The sequence below is a fragment of the Haliotis rubra genome, unplaced genomic scaffold, assembly GCF_003918875.1.
Source record: "Haliotis rubra isolate DU_JTF1 unplaced genomic scaffold, ASM391887v1 Scf297, whole genome shotgun sequence".
In the NCBI taxonomy this organism is placed as follows: Eukaryota; Metazoa; Mollusca; class Gastropoda; order Lepetellida; family Haliotidae; genus Haliotis; species Haliotis rubra.
In genome coordinates, this window is record NW_025766965.1 from 374,162 (window position 1) to 393,117 (window position 18,956).

Genomic DNA, 18,956 nt, shown 5'->3' on the forward strand with positions numbered 1-18,956 from the left:
TACGCTGGACAAGTGAATCAGCTGCAGTTGTCTGAAAACACTGACACTAATCTGTGAAAACTGAAGAAAATGGCTTTGAAACGAATTAAAAAGGTAACTATTTTCATATTTATGGCTAAAGGAACGTAGTCCAAGTCGACACATGTTGAAAAACAAGGAAAAAGATGGTGATCGAATTTTTTTCTTCCCTATGCCTGACAAACAAGCCCCATCCTAATGTCATTTCCACAACAAAACGAAACGAAATCTTGTTCTGTTCACACAGTCTGACAGACAATATTTACATATGAAACACCACTCAAATCGAATATACTTGACCTGTAGGTGAAAGATTTGTACTATGAATATTAAATGTTTATCGATTTCTGATCTAACGTGTCATGAATTTTTTGTTTGTCTTTATCAATGACAATGCTATGTTCAATCATAAATTCAACAATAGTAAAAGGCAACAAAGCATCTTCCACTACTCATGCTAATAGTAACGATATAATCATGGTGACTGTTACCCTTATTGTGATGTTACCAGTTATGGTCATATAATTCAATTGATTTCTATCATATTTTTATATGTAATTTAAGGAATATATCATGTTTTGTGCAGTTTTTCAAATTTTGATAAGTGCAGTGTTACCAGATTGAAAATAAGGCGGAATAATGAGTTAATCTAATCATCCAATCTAATCAGTCAACACATTACCACAGAATGGCAGGCAGGGTCACATATAATCAGTGGGAAAGATTTCCGCCCATAACCCCCATGTTTTTTTTTATCATTCTATGCCTAAGATTTTATAGTAAGAATAGATGTTTATTTATAGAAACCCTAACCCTAAACCTAACAATGCTAAATCTAAACCTTAACCCCTTGAAATCATAATAAACAGAACACATTTCAAGCGGGGGTTACGGGCGGAACTCTTACCAATCAGTGCTCATTTACCTGGTGATCAGCAGTAGTACCTTGATGTGTATCCAAGGTAGCCATATTTCAAAAGTGGCCCTGAGTTTCTTTGAAAAACATGGTTGAATTACTTATAAGATATGACATAAGCTAACCCATACTGTTGCACTCAACTATCTCTGGGGATTGTAAAGACATAACCTAACATTAGAGATTATGAAGAGCTGTTTGATGAGAAAGGAGTACCTGATCCTGAAGATTGTAAAAGGGTGCCTTATGAGAAAGGAGATGGCTAATGGCTAAAGACAGAGTTCAGGGTGACCAGCCTTAACCCTAACACGACTAACCCTAAGGAGCAAATTTGCACTTTACGCTGCTCCTGGTCAATTGCAGTCTTGCTTTCATTTTCATGATTATAATATCAGCTCACGTGTGTTCCATATTTTTTTACCTCTGAAAACAACATGGATGATCACTGGCAATGGCACTATGAAACAGGATTCACATCACTCATGTCATTGTACACGTAAATAGGTAAACATGGTTAGAAATGCAGATTCATTGATACTGTCCAATATTGGCGATACCATAAACCTGTGTTGCGTGTTGACATTAATCAAAATACCAAGTCATGATACACATTGTACTATACTTAGCACAATGCTAAATCTGCACTGTTATTTGATTGAAATGCACCATGCTCCTTTCTGGACAGATTTAATGAGGTTTTCTTCTACAAGCTTTTGTGAAACCAGTTTTATGCAGGCAGCTTTATCGTGCTTAACATTTTTATTTTTGATTGTGGTTGGGGAGTGTAAAGGTAATGCTAGCCCAAGGGAAGACACATTAGTCATTTCCAAATGCAAGAATACAGAATGCTGAATCTCCAGATTTGGGTACAAAACATCTACTGTTTTCGACAAATAAACACCTTGGAAGCTAAGAAAATTGATAAAGCGGGCACTTGTTAGAAGCATACACAGAAATGTAGTGATAATAAGAAAAATTGTTAAACGTCAGTGAAACTTTAATACTTCCTTCAAGGCAATTATGAAGCCCCATCTGCACTTATATCAGTTAAATATACTTTTAATAAAGGTAAGGAAACATGGACTCTCATGCAAATTTTTACTCTTGAGAAGGGGTTGCCTCTATTTACAGATTAGTTCAGAGGCTGATCAGAGAGTGATTGTTGGAGCCAAGTGCTTAATACAGCAAATATGTTACTGTTTAGTCCCACTGGATATTTACTTGTCTCAGACTACAAGACTAGTTGTCATGTCTAACTCTGTTAACTTGAGTAGCTACAAGGTGGGTTATTGCAAATATCTTGAATATTATAACTATGTCAATTTTTAAAACGGTACAGACATTATTTAATTGATGGGTAGGCATATTACAGATGCAGAAACAGGTATATATTTTCAATGCAACAATACTTTCGGTGAATAGTAGTAGCCCTGCTGTCATCTTATGTCGATGTGTCTACAGGGTACAATTTCAGTATATTTATCTACCTGCACCAGGTGCAGCCCAGTGAATTAATAAGGATGTCATCAAAGTATTGGCTGCACCATGTTGTCAACAATCTTGTTGCTGGCAATGACAGCAGATGATAGTTTATTGACAGTGAGGGGGATATTCATGGTCAATTTCACTATCTCCCAAAAAGTTCACATTACTCGATGTCTGAAATAATGTTTTGGTTGATGGTTGCTTTTTAACTGACATTTTCATTTATAAATTTCATTTATTTTCTGCTTGGTAAAATCAGCTTGTCCACCACTACAAGTGATGTATTCACAGTGATCTCTGACTTGTTTTTAAATGTTACATGATTGTGTACAGTCCGTTTGATTTCATTTGAGACCGATGAATTGCTCACTAACACAAAATCTAATAAATGCAACAAAACCAAATTTTGCACAGTCACATGAAATTGATAGACCAACTCTGATGATTTGTCTCATAATTTTGGACACCCAATTAAAAAGATAATTGTTTTGTTGTCACTTTTTGCTATTTCTTACGAGGGGACCACTTGCTTGTAGAACAGCCAGGTGTGCGAGTTGCACATGTGAAATTGAAATTTCACAACACACGATTGTTGATTATCCTCCGGTCATTGATTCTACTGATACACACGAGTCATTTAATGTTGAAATTTACACCACCAATACTGCTGCCATCCACTTGAGATAAAAACTGTTACCAGCACTGGGTGCAACCTGACAATTAGTCTGTCTTTCAGTCCCTGAACCACATTATTTTCCCTGCTCCCAAGCCCTCCCTGCAATGCTAAAGCCCTAAATGAAGCAAGTCTAGATTTTCTCAGGTTCTTAATCTCCCATGTCGCTGTGGCTCCTTTTCAATTTAAAAAACAGAGAGAGAGAGAGACTAAGCGTTAGTCTACCTGACAATAAGAATTACCTGCCCTAGCAATAGTTTACCTTTACTGGTGCAGCCTGGATATTATAAAATCAATCCTTAAATGTACTATCATTTCCTGAACGTAATATAGCAGTGATATAGTAGGACGGAGAGCTGTATCAGGAACGTGAACATAAGTTACCATCCCTACTTTGTAATGCTGAAAGACTTCATAATGATGATATTTTTTGCAGCATTGCTGGGTCAGATTGTTGCCTCTGCTAAGTGGCTGTATTGATCTTTTACCAAGTAATGTGTTCTGTGTGGTTAGAATGTCATGATGGTGGATGTGAAATTGATCTATGTAGATGTAGGACTGCCTATTAACATAGATCATAGTGATGGATAATCGTTAACTGAATGTCAATAGTTTAACGATAAATTTATGAGCTGTTCATTAGAATATATAAATTATCGATAAATATCAGAGAAGTAACTTTGTGCAAAAACGCAAAAACAATCCGAAAAAAATCAACATTTCACATCATTGGTAAGTTGGAACATATTTTGGCTTATATTACTAAACAAACATTGTCCTGAACATAATTTAGAATCAGCCCATGAATAAAGACCTAATTTTCTGTGTTGTCTGTGTAAATTGTAACAATTATCACAATAGTTAATACAGAAGATTATTGATGACATTATTTTCAAATTGATAATCATTAGTAAGTTTTCCTGTTGACAACCGCCGTGATATTGCTGGAATATTGCTAAAAGCGGTAAAAACCAAACTCGCTAGCTCCTGTTGACAATCATTCCAATTTCCGATCATTTTAGCCAGCTTTATGTAGATGTATATATGTTCACAGGATGATCTATTTGAATCTTTTGATCACACTCACAGCACCAGTGACAAACATTCCTGGAGACGTCATGTGACTGTTCATGTGCATGTAATAATTGTGAAATACATCACCACAGTGTGAGACTTTGGTTCAGTATGTTAACATTATGTACATTGTTTTGGGATATTGATTATTTTCTTATGTATTACAACAATTTTATTGATGGGTACATCTCATTTCCGGGATGTCTACTGAAAACAAAAAAATTAATTTCTAAACCTGGCATGATCATCTGTCAGACCCTCCTGGATAAATGTAACTGTTTGAAGAACAAAAATAGTATAAGATTTTATGCCTTCTACAACATCAAAATCCTTTTCTTCACAATTGCAGGAACTCCTAGATTTTGAGAAAGACCCCCCAGCTGGTTGTTCAGCTGGAGCAGAAGATGGAACTGATTGTGAGTTTTTGTACCAACTTCCAGATTGCATCACTATTGGTCATGTGAATGCTGTAAATCTGTAAAGTTTTGTGAGCATGGTTTTTACGTACAGAACTATGAATCTAGAGGTCCCCCAGTTACTAATCTCATTGGTCCTTATATGAAATATGATAATCCTGTAAGTAGTGCAAAGAAATGGTGTTGTGAACTGGTCAAATAAATGTCATTTAAAATCCTTGGTAATCACTTTATATGTTGTTTTCTATAAATCTGTAAATACTGAACATGCTGAATGCACATTTCTTTTGTTCCAAAAACCATTGGCACATGGCATTATGTCCAGTTTGGCATTATAACCAGGGTATTATATAGGCAGGAAATCCATTCTGGCAAAAACATGGCACTATATCCAGGGTGGCATAAAAACCAGGGTGCACTGTACTATGCCCTGGCTATGTGTGTAACACTGGACACCATTATTTCTCATCATGTTGTCAACCATTTTCCGTTTTACAGTATGTTGTTTAATGTGTGGTATTTGTTTCGTTAATATGATACAGGGGTTCAAAAATCCCATCGCCTGATGCCCGGGACAAGTCAGTTTTCATTTCGGGCAATCAAATAATGGTATCTTACTTGTCCGTGGGCTACTAGATAATTTCCGCTTATGGTTTGAAACTGCAAATAAACTTGGATTTAATTTCATATCTGCTCAAAAAGTAGCTTTTAAATTTCGCAATGATAATAAAGTAGAGTTATCTTTCTTTGCTATTTATCACTTTTCAATAAATAGTCCAGTAAACATTAACATCAAATACCATGTTGATTTCTTCTTTCATAATTACATCATCATAATTATGTCATAAAATCAGGGCAAGTTGAAAATTAGTCAGGACAAGTTACTTTCTTAAAGTCACTTGCCCTGTGACAAGTGGCTTTTTAAAAACAATTTGAACCCCTGTGATGTCACTGGCTATCGTGAATTGTATCATGTAATGTAATGTTATTTTACTGTTTCAGTATATCGCTGGCAGGCAGTTATACAGGGTCCAGTAAGTTGATAATCTATGTCTTGAGCTTGTACCACTTCTTACTTTTAGTCGGTGTGGAACACGTACAACTGATGCTTACACAAATGATGTTAAGTAAGACTTGTTTTTGTCACTTTGACTTACAAAAAGGTGTTGAATCACCATTATCAACATCTCAAAGAAATCAAGAGAGAAGAAAGGTAATTTCAACTCACTTAAACATGTTGAATTCTGTATATTTGCTTCTATTTTCGAGCCAGCTTTTCATTAGTATGAAAATGTTTCCTTGCAAATGTGAAGGCCCTGCTATAATTGTCTGACATTCATGTACATACATCTTGGTTGTAGGAGGAAAGTCCTTATGATGGTGGTGTGTTCAGTCTCTCGATCCAGTTTCCAACAGACTACCCCTTTAAGCCTCCTAAGGTAATCACTGTAGTAACATGTGCATGTGAGCATCATGCCAAGTACCGATGGTGATCATCGGGGTAAATAGTTCATAGCTTCTGATACAGATTGCAGGTGTGCCAGCCATTATGATTTTGGCATAACAATTGCTGTTTCGAGCCTTCAATGTTTTCTCTCAAAATATATTGTGTCCACAAGGACCCACAGGATTTTAATTTGGGGGTACAGGCATCCCTCGCCATAACGCGGGTCTTGGGAGTCCATGGATGACCCCGTTATTAGACACCAGCGTTATAAGTAACGATTACATAACGCGGAACAAAGGCCAAGTAAAATCGTATTTTCCATGGACATAACAAAACTGCTATTTCGTGTATTGTGCCCAGTCAAAACTATATCGTATTGTTGGAGGTGAAAAAAAAAACCAAACTGTGTAAATCAAAAATAGATGTATGTACATGAAACTTGCAATCAAACATCACAAGACATGATAATTCAATTGTTGTTCCTGTCATGCTACCTGTTATTCAACTAAGCCGGAAATAGCAATCAGCTGGGCACACATCGATGTTTTGATCCAATGTACCGGTGATTCCGTTATAACGATCCGAAAATATAACATCGAAGAATTTCTATTCCATTATCAGAATAATTGATATGTCAAGCAGTTATTCTAACAGAGATCTTATATATTGCTATCGTATAAGTATAATGCATGTTTTCTACGAACATATTTAACATAATAATAAGCATTGCTAAGCACTTTGGGATACCTGGCTGGATACATTTTACGTAGGAGATAGTTTGACAAGTCACCGCTGACTTCCCGCGGTACGTGCCACTTTGATTGTAAAAAAAAAATGTTGGCAATTAATTGTCAAATATGACTTCAATAAGTCAATAACGCGGGTCTTGGGGTCAATGGATGACAAGGCTGTAATCTGTTCGTGATTGCTGAGAAAAATGTGAAATTGGTGTTATCGCGGTAGGCGCGAAAAACGGACCCTCACGAATGTGGTAAGCGGGTGATGTATGGAATGAGGTAATGCCATTTCACTCACGGTTTCTCCGTTGTTATTGTAGACAGTTTTAATGAATGAAAATGGGATTGAAGTTGTAAGTACTCGGCTGATAATCGACATGTTTCGCTGTTCATCAATTATTATTGAAAAAGACCCTGCATGTTTTAAGCATCTGAAAAAACATGGATATGTACGATAAACACTGTTAATTGCAATCCGCCCTGAATTTCACTACTTTATAACGTGATTAACCAGAGCTCAAGAGCGGATTTGTTGATGTGCTATTTTCGATGACGTGAATATGTGTGATCACTGGGCAACTTTTTTTTATGGGAGCCACGGATTACCCCGCGGTTTAACCGAATCCGCAGTATCGCGAAGAGCGTTATTGCGAGGGATGACTGTACTTCATCAAATTTCTGCGGCCAATACACAGGATTCACCTGTCCTGTAAAACCCTGCGTTTAAATGCAGAATATTTTGAATCAGTATAAAATAATATAAGAATGAAGGTATTCACTTATAATTCATTCTCTTTTTCAGCTTGCGTTTTTAACGAAAATCTACCATCCTAATATAAACAGTAACGGAAGTATCTGTCTAGATATACTCAGGTCAAAGTGGTCTCCAGCTCTAACAGTATCAAAAGGTACTTATTATGATTGAATTAATTCGGTTCTAGCACTTCACAGAGCGCGCACCTGTCTTGCTTACAAGAGATGTAGGCCGTCTGGCATACACACTGTGTCTCTGACTCATTAACATAGAATCCTCTTTACTGTTAAGTTTGAAGATGATGAATCAGTGAAAGAAGAGATTCCATGTATCCATGCTTGCTGTAAGAGCCAAAGTATGATCCTGAGGATGGTGTGGTCAGGTTCAGTAACTTGGTTACCTGGTTAACAGATCCACTCATCTGTTATTGGTTCAATATAATTTTTCTGTTTTGTTGATCCTGAGCAGTTTTGATTGACTCTTCAGATATATGTGCCAGTGTTGGATTAAAACATGTGTTAGATTTTTGTATCAGTCTCTTCCTCTCTCACATACTTGTATCTGACCCGTGAAGATCCATGTTAGAATTGGTCTTCTTCAACCCATGCTTGTCGTAAGAGGCAGCTAATGGGATCGGGTGGTCAGACTCACTGCCTGGGTTGACACGTGTCTTAGTGTCCCAATTGTATAGATTCATGCTGCGTTAAATAACACTCAATCAACATATTTGTATCAAAAGCGAAGCCCATTTCTGTAGCCTCCAGGATATTGTTGGAATGTTGTCTGTGTTTCAATGCTTATTGGTAATTGGTAGTAATTTATTGGTAAAATAGGCTATGTAGCATTAACAATTAACCCTGTCAGTCCAAAATAGTGAATTGTATTAATATTTTAATATATTGTCTGTCTCGGGACCTGGTAAATTTATACCAGAACAAAAACACTGAATTTTTAAACTTATCCTATCTCACGGTATGCACCTCTCTTCTTCTTCTACGACCATGTGTGGAAACGTGCTGTAGGCTAAGTTGAATCAAATCTTACTGGCCTCTGACCCGCCCTGACCTCTGCCCCCACTCCGACATCAGCACCAGTCAATCATCTCCGTAAGCGTGCAGCTCGCTCAGATGATCATGTGACTACCTGTGCCTGTCATTCTCTTTCTTGTCGCGTGTGGACGTGTGCTTGTCTCTAAGAAAGTTTGATTGTGTGTCTACAATGGGAAAATCGAATCGCAATAGTGCTAAAAAGCGCAACCATTGCGATTAATGCAACAGCAACTTCTCGGTGGCAGACCCACATGCTTTATGTGTTGATTGTTTAGGACGTTGTGAGTGGTCTCAACGTTGCACTTTTTGTGCAGACCTCAACGATGATGCTTTTCTGAATATCGCCGGGTAGCTTGTAGACGCGTGTCAGACAGGGATCATCGTCAACCATCTGAGGGTCCTTCTGCGTCTAAACGTTCTAAGACAGAACGCCGTAAGAAAACTGCAGTCCGACGTTCGAAGTCCCCGTCGCCTGCTGAAGATTTCCTAGGGGAGGCGTCGGATTCTTACCTCAGTGAAAATTTACGTCAACTTTTCCAGCCGCATGCGTCTAGCCCCATCACTTTAGAAGACTCTTCACCACCTAGGGTTGTCGTGTTGTCTACATCTTCTCTTCAAACCCGTCCCTCTTCGGTGATACCTATTCCTCAGTGCACTTCTGTTCCTGAGGTGGGGGTTTCTCGTGCGGCGCTTGGTGTGATTACTAGCATTACATCTCAAGTGACGCTTCCTTGCAGTGCGGCGCTTTCCACTTCGGTGGTTGATTCTACGCCTGTTTCCCATTCGGGGCTTGTGTCGAATGTGTCAATTGCTTCGGGTGCAGTGGATGGTTTCGGTGCAGCGCTCTCTCATCCTCCGGTGGGGTTGACAGGTGTGTCAATGATTCCTAGAGTGCCTTTTTCCACATCTATCCCTTATCATGTACCGTTGGGTTATGGACCACCACATTATTCTAGTGCGTCGTTTGCTGCTCCAGCACCGCTTACATCAGGACAGTTACCTGTTGGTAGAGCGCCGCTTGTTACCAATCCCATGATGTCATTCAGTTCGGCGCTCTTGTTTGCCTCTGGTTCGGCGCTTACTCCTGGTGTTCTTGGTTCGGAGCTTCCTCCCGGTGCTCCCAGTTCGGCGCTTACTCATGGTGGCTTTGGTTCGGTGCTTGCTCCTGGTGTTTCCGGTTCGGCGCTTTATTCATGGCTCAGTTTTAATCCCGGTGCTCCCGGTTCGGCGCTTACTCACAGTATTCCCGGATTGACGCTTGCTCCTGGGGCTCCTGGTTTGGCGCTTACTCACGGGGTTCGTGGTTCGGTGCTTACTCATAGTTCACTGGCTTCAAGGTTGACTCATGGGGCATTTGGTTCGACACTTCCTCAGGGTTCAGCGCTCACCTCAAATTTGGCGCTGGGTCCACTCAGCTCAGCTTTTGCTTCCAATGCCAGGGACCCTACGGGTTCATCGTTGCCTCAGCTGGATGTCCGTCTGCTCTCAGTGAGGTGCCTCGTCATCCCTTAGTGTCTGGTGTCTGTTTCGTCGGTTCCTCCTACAACGGGATCGGTGGTGAGACCTATTTTACTGGAATCCGGTGTCGGAGGTTTCGACTTCTCAACCTGTGGATTTTGACGCCATTGTGCTAGCGGTAGTAGCAGCATCAGGCGCCAGCAACTTCCGCTGCTGTTCAGTCATCGGGTCCTTCGACCAATCCAGTTCCACCTTCTTCTGATGGTACGGCACTGTCGGATGGTAGAGTGGATGCTGTTGACACAGCTCAACTACTCATCTGGATTGCCGATAGCCTCCGTTTACAGCGTAGTAGTTTGTCGGCGGATTTATTATCCTGTTTTGATATGAAGCCAGGTGATTTTTGTTCCATCACGTTCCCGCCTTGACTGTGTATTACCCAATTGGCAGCATCTATGGATGAGGCTTTTGGTAACCTGAGGAAGGTTAAGGATGGGTTCGTGGCTCCTCGCTTCAATTTGGCATCTGCTCATGTGCATGGTTTTCTACGCTGATCGTCTCCCCTCCAGTGGATGATGATATTACGTTGCTGGGAACTAAACAGAAAGCCTACTCACCGTTCCTGGTGGAGGATCATGAGCTTTTGCATCTGGATGGTGTCATAAGGAAGATTATGGTGCCACTCAACATGGTGTTGACGACTACCGAAGTGGTGGCTATGTCGGTTGCACATGCTACGTCCCATCAACAAGCGTATATTTGAGCGGCTATTGTCTTATTGCAAGAGCAATTTCAGACCATTCTGGATCAGTTGGCTCACTTCTTTTCGAATGTCGCCGGGGGCATTTGCAATTCACGGAAAATGAACAAAGTTTTTGTAAACTTTTTAAATCACTAAAATAAAGTTTGTTGAATGTGACGCTATGAACACTTTATTTACCAAACTGAAGAGAAACAGGACCACGGCATGTTGACAAGAAATCCTATTTGGTCGAACGAGGGACCACATTGTGTAGAATTGCAAGCCTGACACTGAGAAGTATGGACATAGGTTTGAAGCTTACTACAATAGGGGGTTTATGCACTACATCCTGATATCAAATATTCAAGATTAGACTCATAGTGATGAAAAACAATTATGTACCAAAGCCTATTCGTCTCCCCTCGCCGCCATCTTTGACGATTTGTATGCTGTTTGAGGGATGCTATGACTGCCGCCGCTTTGTGGCCGGCTCTCTTGTAGCTGGATCAGTTTTGTTTCCATTTCGATTTGTCTTCCATTACAGATGTATTTTCCGGTTTTAGAGGATATTGTTGCAGTTTTGGTGGTTTTTGTTCTGTTTTGGTGTATATGAGTTCAGTTTTGATCCATCACCGCTTTATAGGCCCACAGGGTTTCAGCTGCCAATCATCGGGGATCCTCCTCTCACTTTACTTCCGGATCGCAGAACGTATCCCGCTCAGCAGACGGCTGTTCTTCGATCCACAATAGACACCTTACTCAAGAAACTTGCGATTGAATCCCTGGGTCAGGCTCCGACCGTCCCGGGGTTCTATTCTCCAATCTTTCTGGTCCCTAAGAAGGATTCGGACAAACTGAGGTTAATCTTCAACATGAAGGTATTCAACGAGAGGTTTCTGCAGCCTCCGCCCCATTTTCGCATGGTATTGGTGGCACTTCTCAAGACCATTATCAAGCCGGGAGACTACATGGTCAGTTTGGATCTGCAGGATGCGTACCTGCACATCCCGATCTTCCCTGCTCATCGCAAGTTCCTTCGGTTTGTCTTCGAGGGCACCCACTATCAGTGGCGTGTCCTCCCGTTTGGAATTTCTTCGGCCCCGTGGCTGTTTACACGGTTAACGAAGCCTATCACCAGTTTCCTTCACCGCAAGGGAATAGTGTTCGAGGCTTACATTGACGACTGCATTCAGGCGCAGACCAAGCATGCCCTTCTGCTTCGTCACATGCAGTTTGCGATACAGCTTCTTCGCCAATTAGGCTGGTTAATCAATCTGCAGAAATCGGAACAAGTCCCTATGCGCCATCTTCAATTCATTGGAGCAGTGTTCGACACAGAGGTCAACAAACTCTTTGTCCCGAGGGATCGTTTCTGCAAGATACAGCGATTGGTCTCTCTGGCACTGGCGCACCCCAGGATGCTTCGTCAGTGGCAGGAGCTCCTGGGCCTCTTGATGTCGGCTCAGGTGTTGACCCTCAGGGGTCAACTACAACTTCGTCCCTTGCAGTTCTTTCTAGCGCCTTACATCAGAGTGGGAGATCCCGTTGCCTTGATCACTCTACCTATTGAGCTCCATCCCATTCTTCTGTGGTGGATGGAAGAATTGAATGTTTGCGACGGAATTTGTTTAGGGCTGTTTGTTCCGTCTCACCACCTGTATGTGGACGCGTCTGAACACGGGTGGGGAGCTCATCTTCTCAATCAACAAGTGGCAGGGCTGTGGTCTCTCGTCGATAGCGCCTGTCACATCAACGTTCTGGAGTTCAGGGCGGTGATTCTTGCAATCAGTCTCTGGCAGGATGTCCTACGAGCAACTTCCCTCATGATCCGATCGGACAACGCAGCGGTGGTTTGGCATATCAACAGGATGGGGTCCACGGGGTCTACTCAACTGCTGCAGTGGACCCAACAGTTCTTCGATCTGGTGGACTCTCTCAACATCTTAGTCTGAGCCAACCACATTCCGGGGTGAAGAATGTCATCGCAGATTCTCTGTCCCGGCCGAGTCATCCCTCTCCAACGGAATGGAGATTACATCCTCAGGTGTTCCAGACCCTTTGTCTTCTGTTGACGACTCCGACAGTAGATCTCTTCGCCCTCGATTCAACCATCAGCTGCCTCGGTTTGTGTCACCGATTCCGGACCCTCTGGCTTGGGACCTCGATGCTCTAGCCATTCCGTGGGAGGACCTGAACGCTTACGCGTTTCCGCTAGTGGCCCTTCTTCCTCGCATATTAGTGAAACTGCGCGCAACTCAGAGGATGACTCTGCTTTTGGTCGCGCCCTATTGGCCGGCCAGAAGTTGGTTCGTAAACCTTCAAGACCTAGCCGAACCAGATCCCGTACCACTTCCAGTTCAACCCGATCTCCTGATACATCCGCACTCCGACCAGCTACATTGGTCCCCGTTGATGCTCTATCTGCACGCTTGGCGCATCTACATCGGTCGTTAACGGCGAAGGGCTATTCTAAACGGGTGGCTACTGCCATTTGTACAGCGATCATACTTCTACGAGGTCATTCTATGATGACAAATGGAAGAATTTTGAAGCGTATTGCAGGAAGAAGGGCCTCTCATCCCCCACTACGGCCTCCCCGCAGATGGTGGCAGAGTACCTTCAACATCTACGAACCTCCAGAAAACTCAAAGGTTCCACACTATCTACCTACCTGGCTGCTCTTAACACCGTTATTGCAGCGGTCTCAGGTGAGAAGGTGTCCACTGTCCCTGAACTCCAATCTCTCCTCCGGTCTTACAAACTGACTGACCAATCTCGGAAGTTCTCGGGTGCGGTTTGATAGGTCTAGACATGCGAGAGTTTTCCTTGGTTTGCGATGGGATTTTCTCGCCAAGACTGCGTAAGAGATTGTTCATTCCATTGTCAACTGCCTCCACCTCGGAAGTCTCCGTACTACCTTGGCGTTTTAGATGTGAACTACGATCCTGTGTGCTAATGCCTTTGCTGACCTACCTCCACCGTCGACAGCGAAGCCTCATGAGACTTGAACTCTTGCCTCCACCATGGCTCTTCATAGAAATTGTTCCCTGCAGTCCATCATGGAGGGCTGTTTTTGGAGATCCGATACGGTGTTTGCTTCACACTACCTGAGGGACCTATCGGTTACAGACGTGGAAGGTCTACATCAATTCGGCCCCTTGGTCCTGGCGCAGCAATTGTCATCGGTCGGTGTTCGCAGATAAAAAAGCAATCCTTCTTTGGTCGGTGTTGCTCTGTACATAATAAACGATATCGATGTTATCCATGTCTTGGTACTTTTTTCCATTGGGATTAGATTATTCTCACCTATGGGAATAGGGCGTGTCTGCACTGTCATAAGTTATGACTTAATAGACTGTGAGGCCAGTCTTGTGCTACATGCAGAGATGATCGACACTCCGCTTACTGACCTCTACTCTCCGAGCAATTACGTCAGTAAAGTGTTGATTTCCAATTACCTACATGGTTTTCGAAGTGTTCTGCTCCTAAGTCCTTTCTCACCTTGGTAAGTTAGGGAGATTGGTACTGAACGTTAAACTAGTTGAGCAACCGAGCTATTCCCTCTTTCACTGCCTTCCAGCGTGTGTCTGTGGGGGGTAGTTTCGAAGCAGGGACTGGCCAGATTAAGGTCTTCGACTTTAATTCACTGGTGTCACCTGATAAATCGCGGGGCGGCGGGGCCTACTTGCCAAACTGCTTGTCAAAAGTTGCGGCTGAAAACCACATAAATCGGGAGCGCCCACTCCCTAGAGTTTTTGTGCTGTGTAAGCCAAGGGGTTACAAGAAACCCATCTCAAGTTTGGAGTCTGCATATCGGGAGTTGGTGCTTTCTCCTGGCCTCCTTGGGGTTATGCGTCTTCCCGGTTGTACGTATTGACGGGGTAATCTTCGGCCCTCCTACCAACAGTGGAATTGTGCATACCGTGAGATATGATAAGTTTAAAAATTTGTAAATTTTATAATAAATTGTATATTTATATACTTATCCTATCTCACGCAATGGATACCCACCCGACCCCACCCACATCACAGATTACTGGAAGCTCCAAGACGAGAATGACAGGCACAGGTAGTCACATGATCATCTGAGTGAGCTCCACGCTTACGGAGATGATTGACAGGTGCTGATGTCGGAGTGGGGGCAGAGGTCAGGGCGGGTCAGAGGCCAGTAAGATTTGATTCAACTTAGCCTACAGCACGTTTCCACACATGGTCGTAGAAGAAGAAGAGAGGTGCATACCGTGAGATAGGATAAGTATATAAATATACAATTTATTATAAATTTACAATTGTACAAAGCCTAATTCACCAGCTTATGATCCACTAGCACAAACTTTATGGATGAACAACTTTTTATTCAGGTGATGCAACGGTTTGATACAGATTCTTGTATCGTTGTCAAGCAGTTATATCCAGAGAAGTCATTCATCCATAAAGTTTGTCCTTATCTGACTCTCCAACTTCTAAAAAAGCCACTCAAAGAAGTTCACTAGCTAATTGCCATCAGTATGGTGCTATGCTATTCCAGACCCTCTACACAAAACTGACAAGAGTATCTCTTCTTATTGTCATGTCTTTGTGTGTTTTTTTTCTTCAGTTTTATTATCCATCATATCCCTGCTGACTGACCCTAACGCTGATGACCCCTTGGTTCCTGAAGTGGCGAAGGTTTATAAAGTTGACCGAAAAAAGTATAACAAGACGGCAAAAGAATGGACAATGAAATATGCTCGAAGCTATTGATGTCTGTGGAGCTCAAGAGTCGAGTTTAGTATTGTTGGAAGTCAAGGACTCAAGTCTGTCTGGAACAGTTTACAACAACAGTTTTGAAGACTGGATATTGATTGAAGGCACGCACACTTTCCACTCACTCAGTGTACATCATGGCTGACTGATGTCTTAGCTTTTGCTGTTTGAAAGAATCAGTTGTTGATTTGGATAATTATTTTGAATACTGTTGCAGGAATAGGTGATAATGCTTACATGCTAGCTCTTATTTCTGTGTAATAGTGTTGGGAATTGGTTGAAATCTCACAATTGCTGATTGTTTCATTACCAACGAACAATCATCGAAAAAAATTGGTTAGCGTCATTTTTCAGATTTTCCTATCCAGGTTGTTATTGCAGATATGTATAACATGATGCAACTTGCTACTTTAAAGTGATGACTAATATATCATGAACATAAACTTCCCCGGAATCTTCAAGAAATATTCAGTCATGGAGTTTCAGTTAGTGAAGTGAGTTTTCTAAGAATTAAACACGTTTTCATGCCCTGACAACTTCAACGATATGTTTCATTGTCAAGTATTTGAAAGACTAAAACAATAGTTCCAAAATCGTTTATGTTCGATTATGAGAAAATGTGATCGAGTGCTTGGTAGTTTGGTCACTGCGATCAATCTTCGATTATTTCAATTAATCGGAACACCACTACTGTGTAATGATTAATTATTCTGAGAACTGGTGTAATATTTGCCTTTTTCGGTTTTCAATTTCCTGCCTTATATATTTTTCCAAGTTCAGTTTTTGGGTATTCCTACTTTTGTAATATGTTACCAGAAACAAACTTGTCATGTTTAACAACCACTGATTCTCAGACAGAGAGTTTTGAGAAATTTGTGCGTGCAGTTTCTTAATTTGTAAGTGTAGAAAGAGGATCCTACTTTGCCATGATGGTTTGAGAATTATTTTATGGTGGATGTTTTCTAATGTTTGAAATTAGTTTCCTGTTATCAGCAGGGGAACAAAAGGAGAAACTCAAACTGGCTGTTGAAAATGGATTCATCTGATATGAATATGTTCACTTGATAAAGTAGGTGCATTTAGTGCACTTAGCAATTGTAATAAATATAATTCAAATATACACTCGTAAATGAAATATTTCTCTTATAAAGATATGTAAATACGCCAAGGCTTGCAGAACTATTCATATCAGACCATTCTCCACTAGTGCATGTCTGTTTAGCCAATGGAGACATTGGCTAGAACCAAGTTTATTCTGTACTTCAGTCTTACTGTATATTGTATTTATGTATGTAGAATTTCTTGTTTCAACTTTGACATCAGATTATATTTTGTTTATGCTGAGCAGTATACAACTTGCATTTTTCTTTGGAAATAGCACCGACTTGTTTTGAGGCACCAGTGTTGCTTAAAGACAGCATGTTTGTATATACTGCCAAAATAATTCAAAGAAATGATTTTGCATGGTCATTGTAAACTAAGAGTAGTGGTAACCATGACAGTGTATGATTTGTTTTGCTCTAGTCACTTTGTTTAAGGTTGATGGCACATGGCACTTTGAAGCATCTAATGTCGAGTCTGAAGTTTAGGGTGAATGAAGTGAACAAATATGACCTCGAATGACTTTGCACAAAGATTTCAACTATGACTCAGATCAGGGTCTATAGCTTGGTGGTTTTCCTTGTTAAGATATTTCAACACTTGAAATTGAGGCCATGATCTGTGGTCTGTTGTCGTTTTTTGGGTGAACGTATCTGTTTTGTATGGCATGTAAAATGTTACATGTGTTCAACTGTTATGATCTCTCACAAGTGTGCTTTACATTGGGCACAGTTTCGACTATTTTCTTCGATGTGATTATGATGAAAATGTTTTTGAATTTGTTGTTTTCAAACTGTATTATGGAGACCCTTCTTTGTAATTCTATAATTTTTACTTTGTTCATCATTGTTCAAGATCAAATCTTTGTTTTTAGTCGTGGATATGACTTTTGAAAAACATGGCCTGCAGCTTCTTTGTGTGTGGAAGGAAGGAAGATTTATCATTGTTTGAAAGTCCTGGGACTGTGGTTATTCAGGTTTCACTGATGTTCAAGAATGACCCACTGTTAAGTTTATATCTCACCTACTGTAAAACGACTTACAAAGGAACAAATCTGAGAAGTGTATAAGGGATAAAATTTGTAAAATTCATTATCTACTTGATCATGATTAATATTTCAGAAGTCTGTATGGAATTTTTTGATGAAATGTGCAGATTACAAGGAGGGTCATTATCTGTCTACAGAACAAGGCTGCCAGTTATGGTCATGTGACAATGTACAGATTATCTGAAAATAGCATGTATCCAAATTATACAGAAACCTGTGTAGTCAAATCTGCACACAATCCAGTCCAAGAAGCTGAATATACGTATCAGTTCATACACTGTTCTTTGTCTGCTTCTGTTGTTAGACCAAGTAAGAGGATACATGTCACTGATGCTGTTTATCTTCAGGGGTGCTAAGGCTTCTCATGTTGGACATATCGACCAGTTTGTGAACTTGGTCTGTATTGAGCAATGCCATATTTGAGTGTGTGTGGTCTTGAGGTATGTTTCGGCAGTCTCATGTTTTTCATACATTGACACATTTTCTGTCTTATCAGGTTGTTTTTGTGTAGACCTGTGTCACGAATTGGACTGAGATCATTTTGTGTTTAAGTGATTTCTTGTCAAGCCTGGAATATGAAAAGTCGAAGAAGTTTATGTCAAAACCTGTCAAACTTTCAATCTGTTGTTGCTTTTAGGCCAACTTTGCATTTCAACCTAATAACAAAATGAGTTTTCTATTAAGTTTGTTACTTATGTTTGATCGTTCTACACTGAGTGATGTGAGCCCTGTACATTCCATACCTTTAGACTAAGTGTGCGTGCTGTGTATAGTAAATACTAATACTTCTGATTACTTCTCACATAGAATTACATGTGCAGTGAAGAATAGGTCAAATATATTTGCAAGGTCAGAATAATTTAACTAGGATTGTCATCAAAAACATTCAATATTGTAAGGCGGGATTTTAATTTTTACGAACAATTGTCTCAAATTGTATACATTGACTGATTTGATTTATATGAAGAACGAGGGCTTTTGTGGACAGTGTTGAGGGTATATTTCATTATTTGGTAATCCAGTTGAGGAAGAGAATGCTTATTTTTATTGTGACATGAAAATCAGGTGAGGTTTGATGTTTAAAAGTAACATTACTGGGATGAAAATTTAATAATGTATTATGGCCTGATGCTTCAGTTTGACTTGTGTTGTAAGTCTTTTACAGTTTGAATGCACTGATGTTCCATAGAAACATTATTCATGTATGGTTGTCAAGTAGCAAGCTCAAATAATAGAATTCTCAAAGATTTGAATGTTCAGGAGAGTTTCTAGAAATTTGGGAAAGGGATATG

General features: G+C 40.7%; 1 protein-coding gene across 1 annotated transcript; it reads left to right on the forward strand.

Annotated features, from left to right (window-relative positions):
• Nucleotides 1-15,869, forward strand: LOC124282266 (ubiquitin-conjugating enzyme E2 D4-like). The gene is made up of 6 exons (XM_046718219.1): nt 1-93; nt 4,516-4,582; nt 5,585-5,616; nt 5,944-6,021; nt 7,569-7,674; nt 15,367-15,869. Exons 1-6 carry the CDS (start codon nt 70-72, stop codon nt 15,510-15,512), a joined length of 453 nt encoding a protein of 150 aa, XP_046574175.1. The 5' UTR covers nt 1-69; the 3' UTR covers nt 15,513-15,869.
• The last annotated feature ends 3,087 nt before the right edge of the window (nt 15,870-18,956 follow it).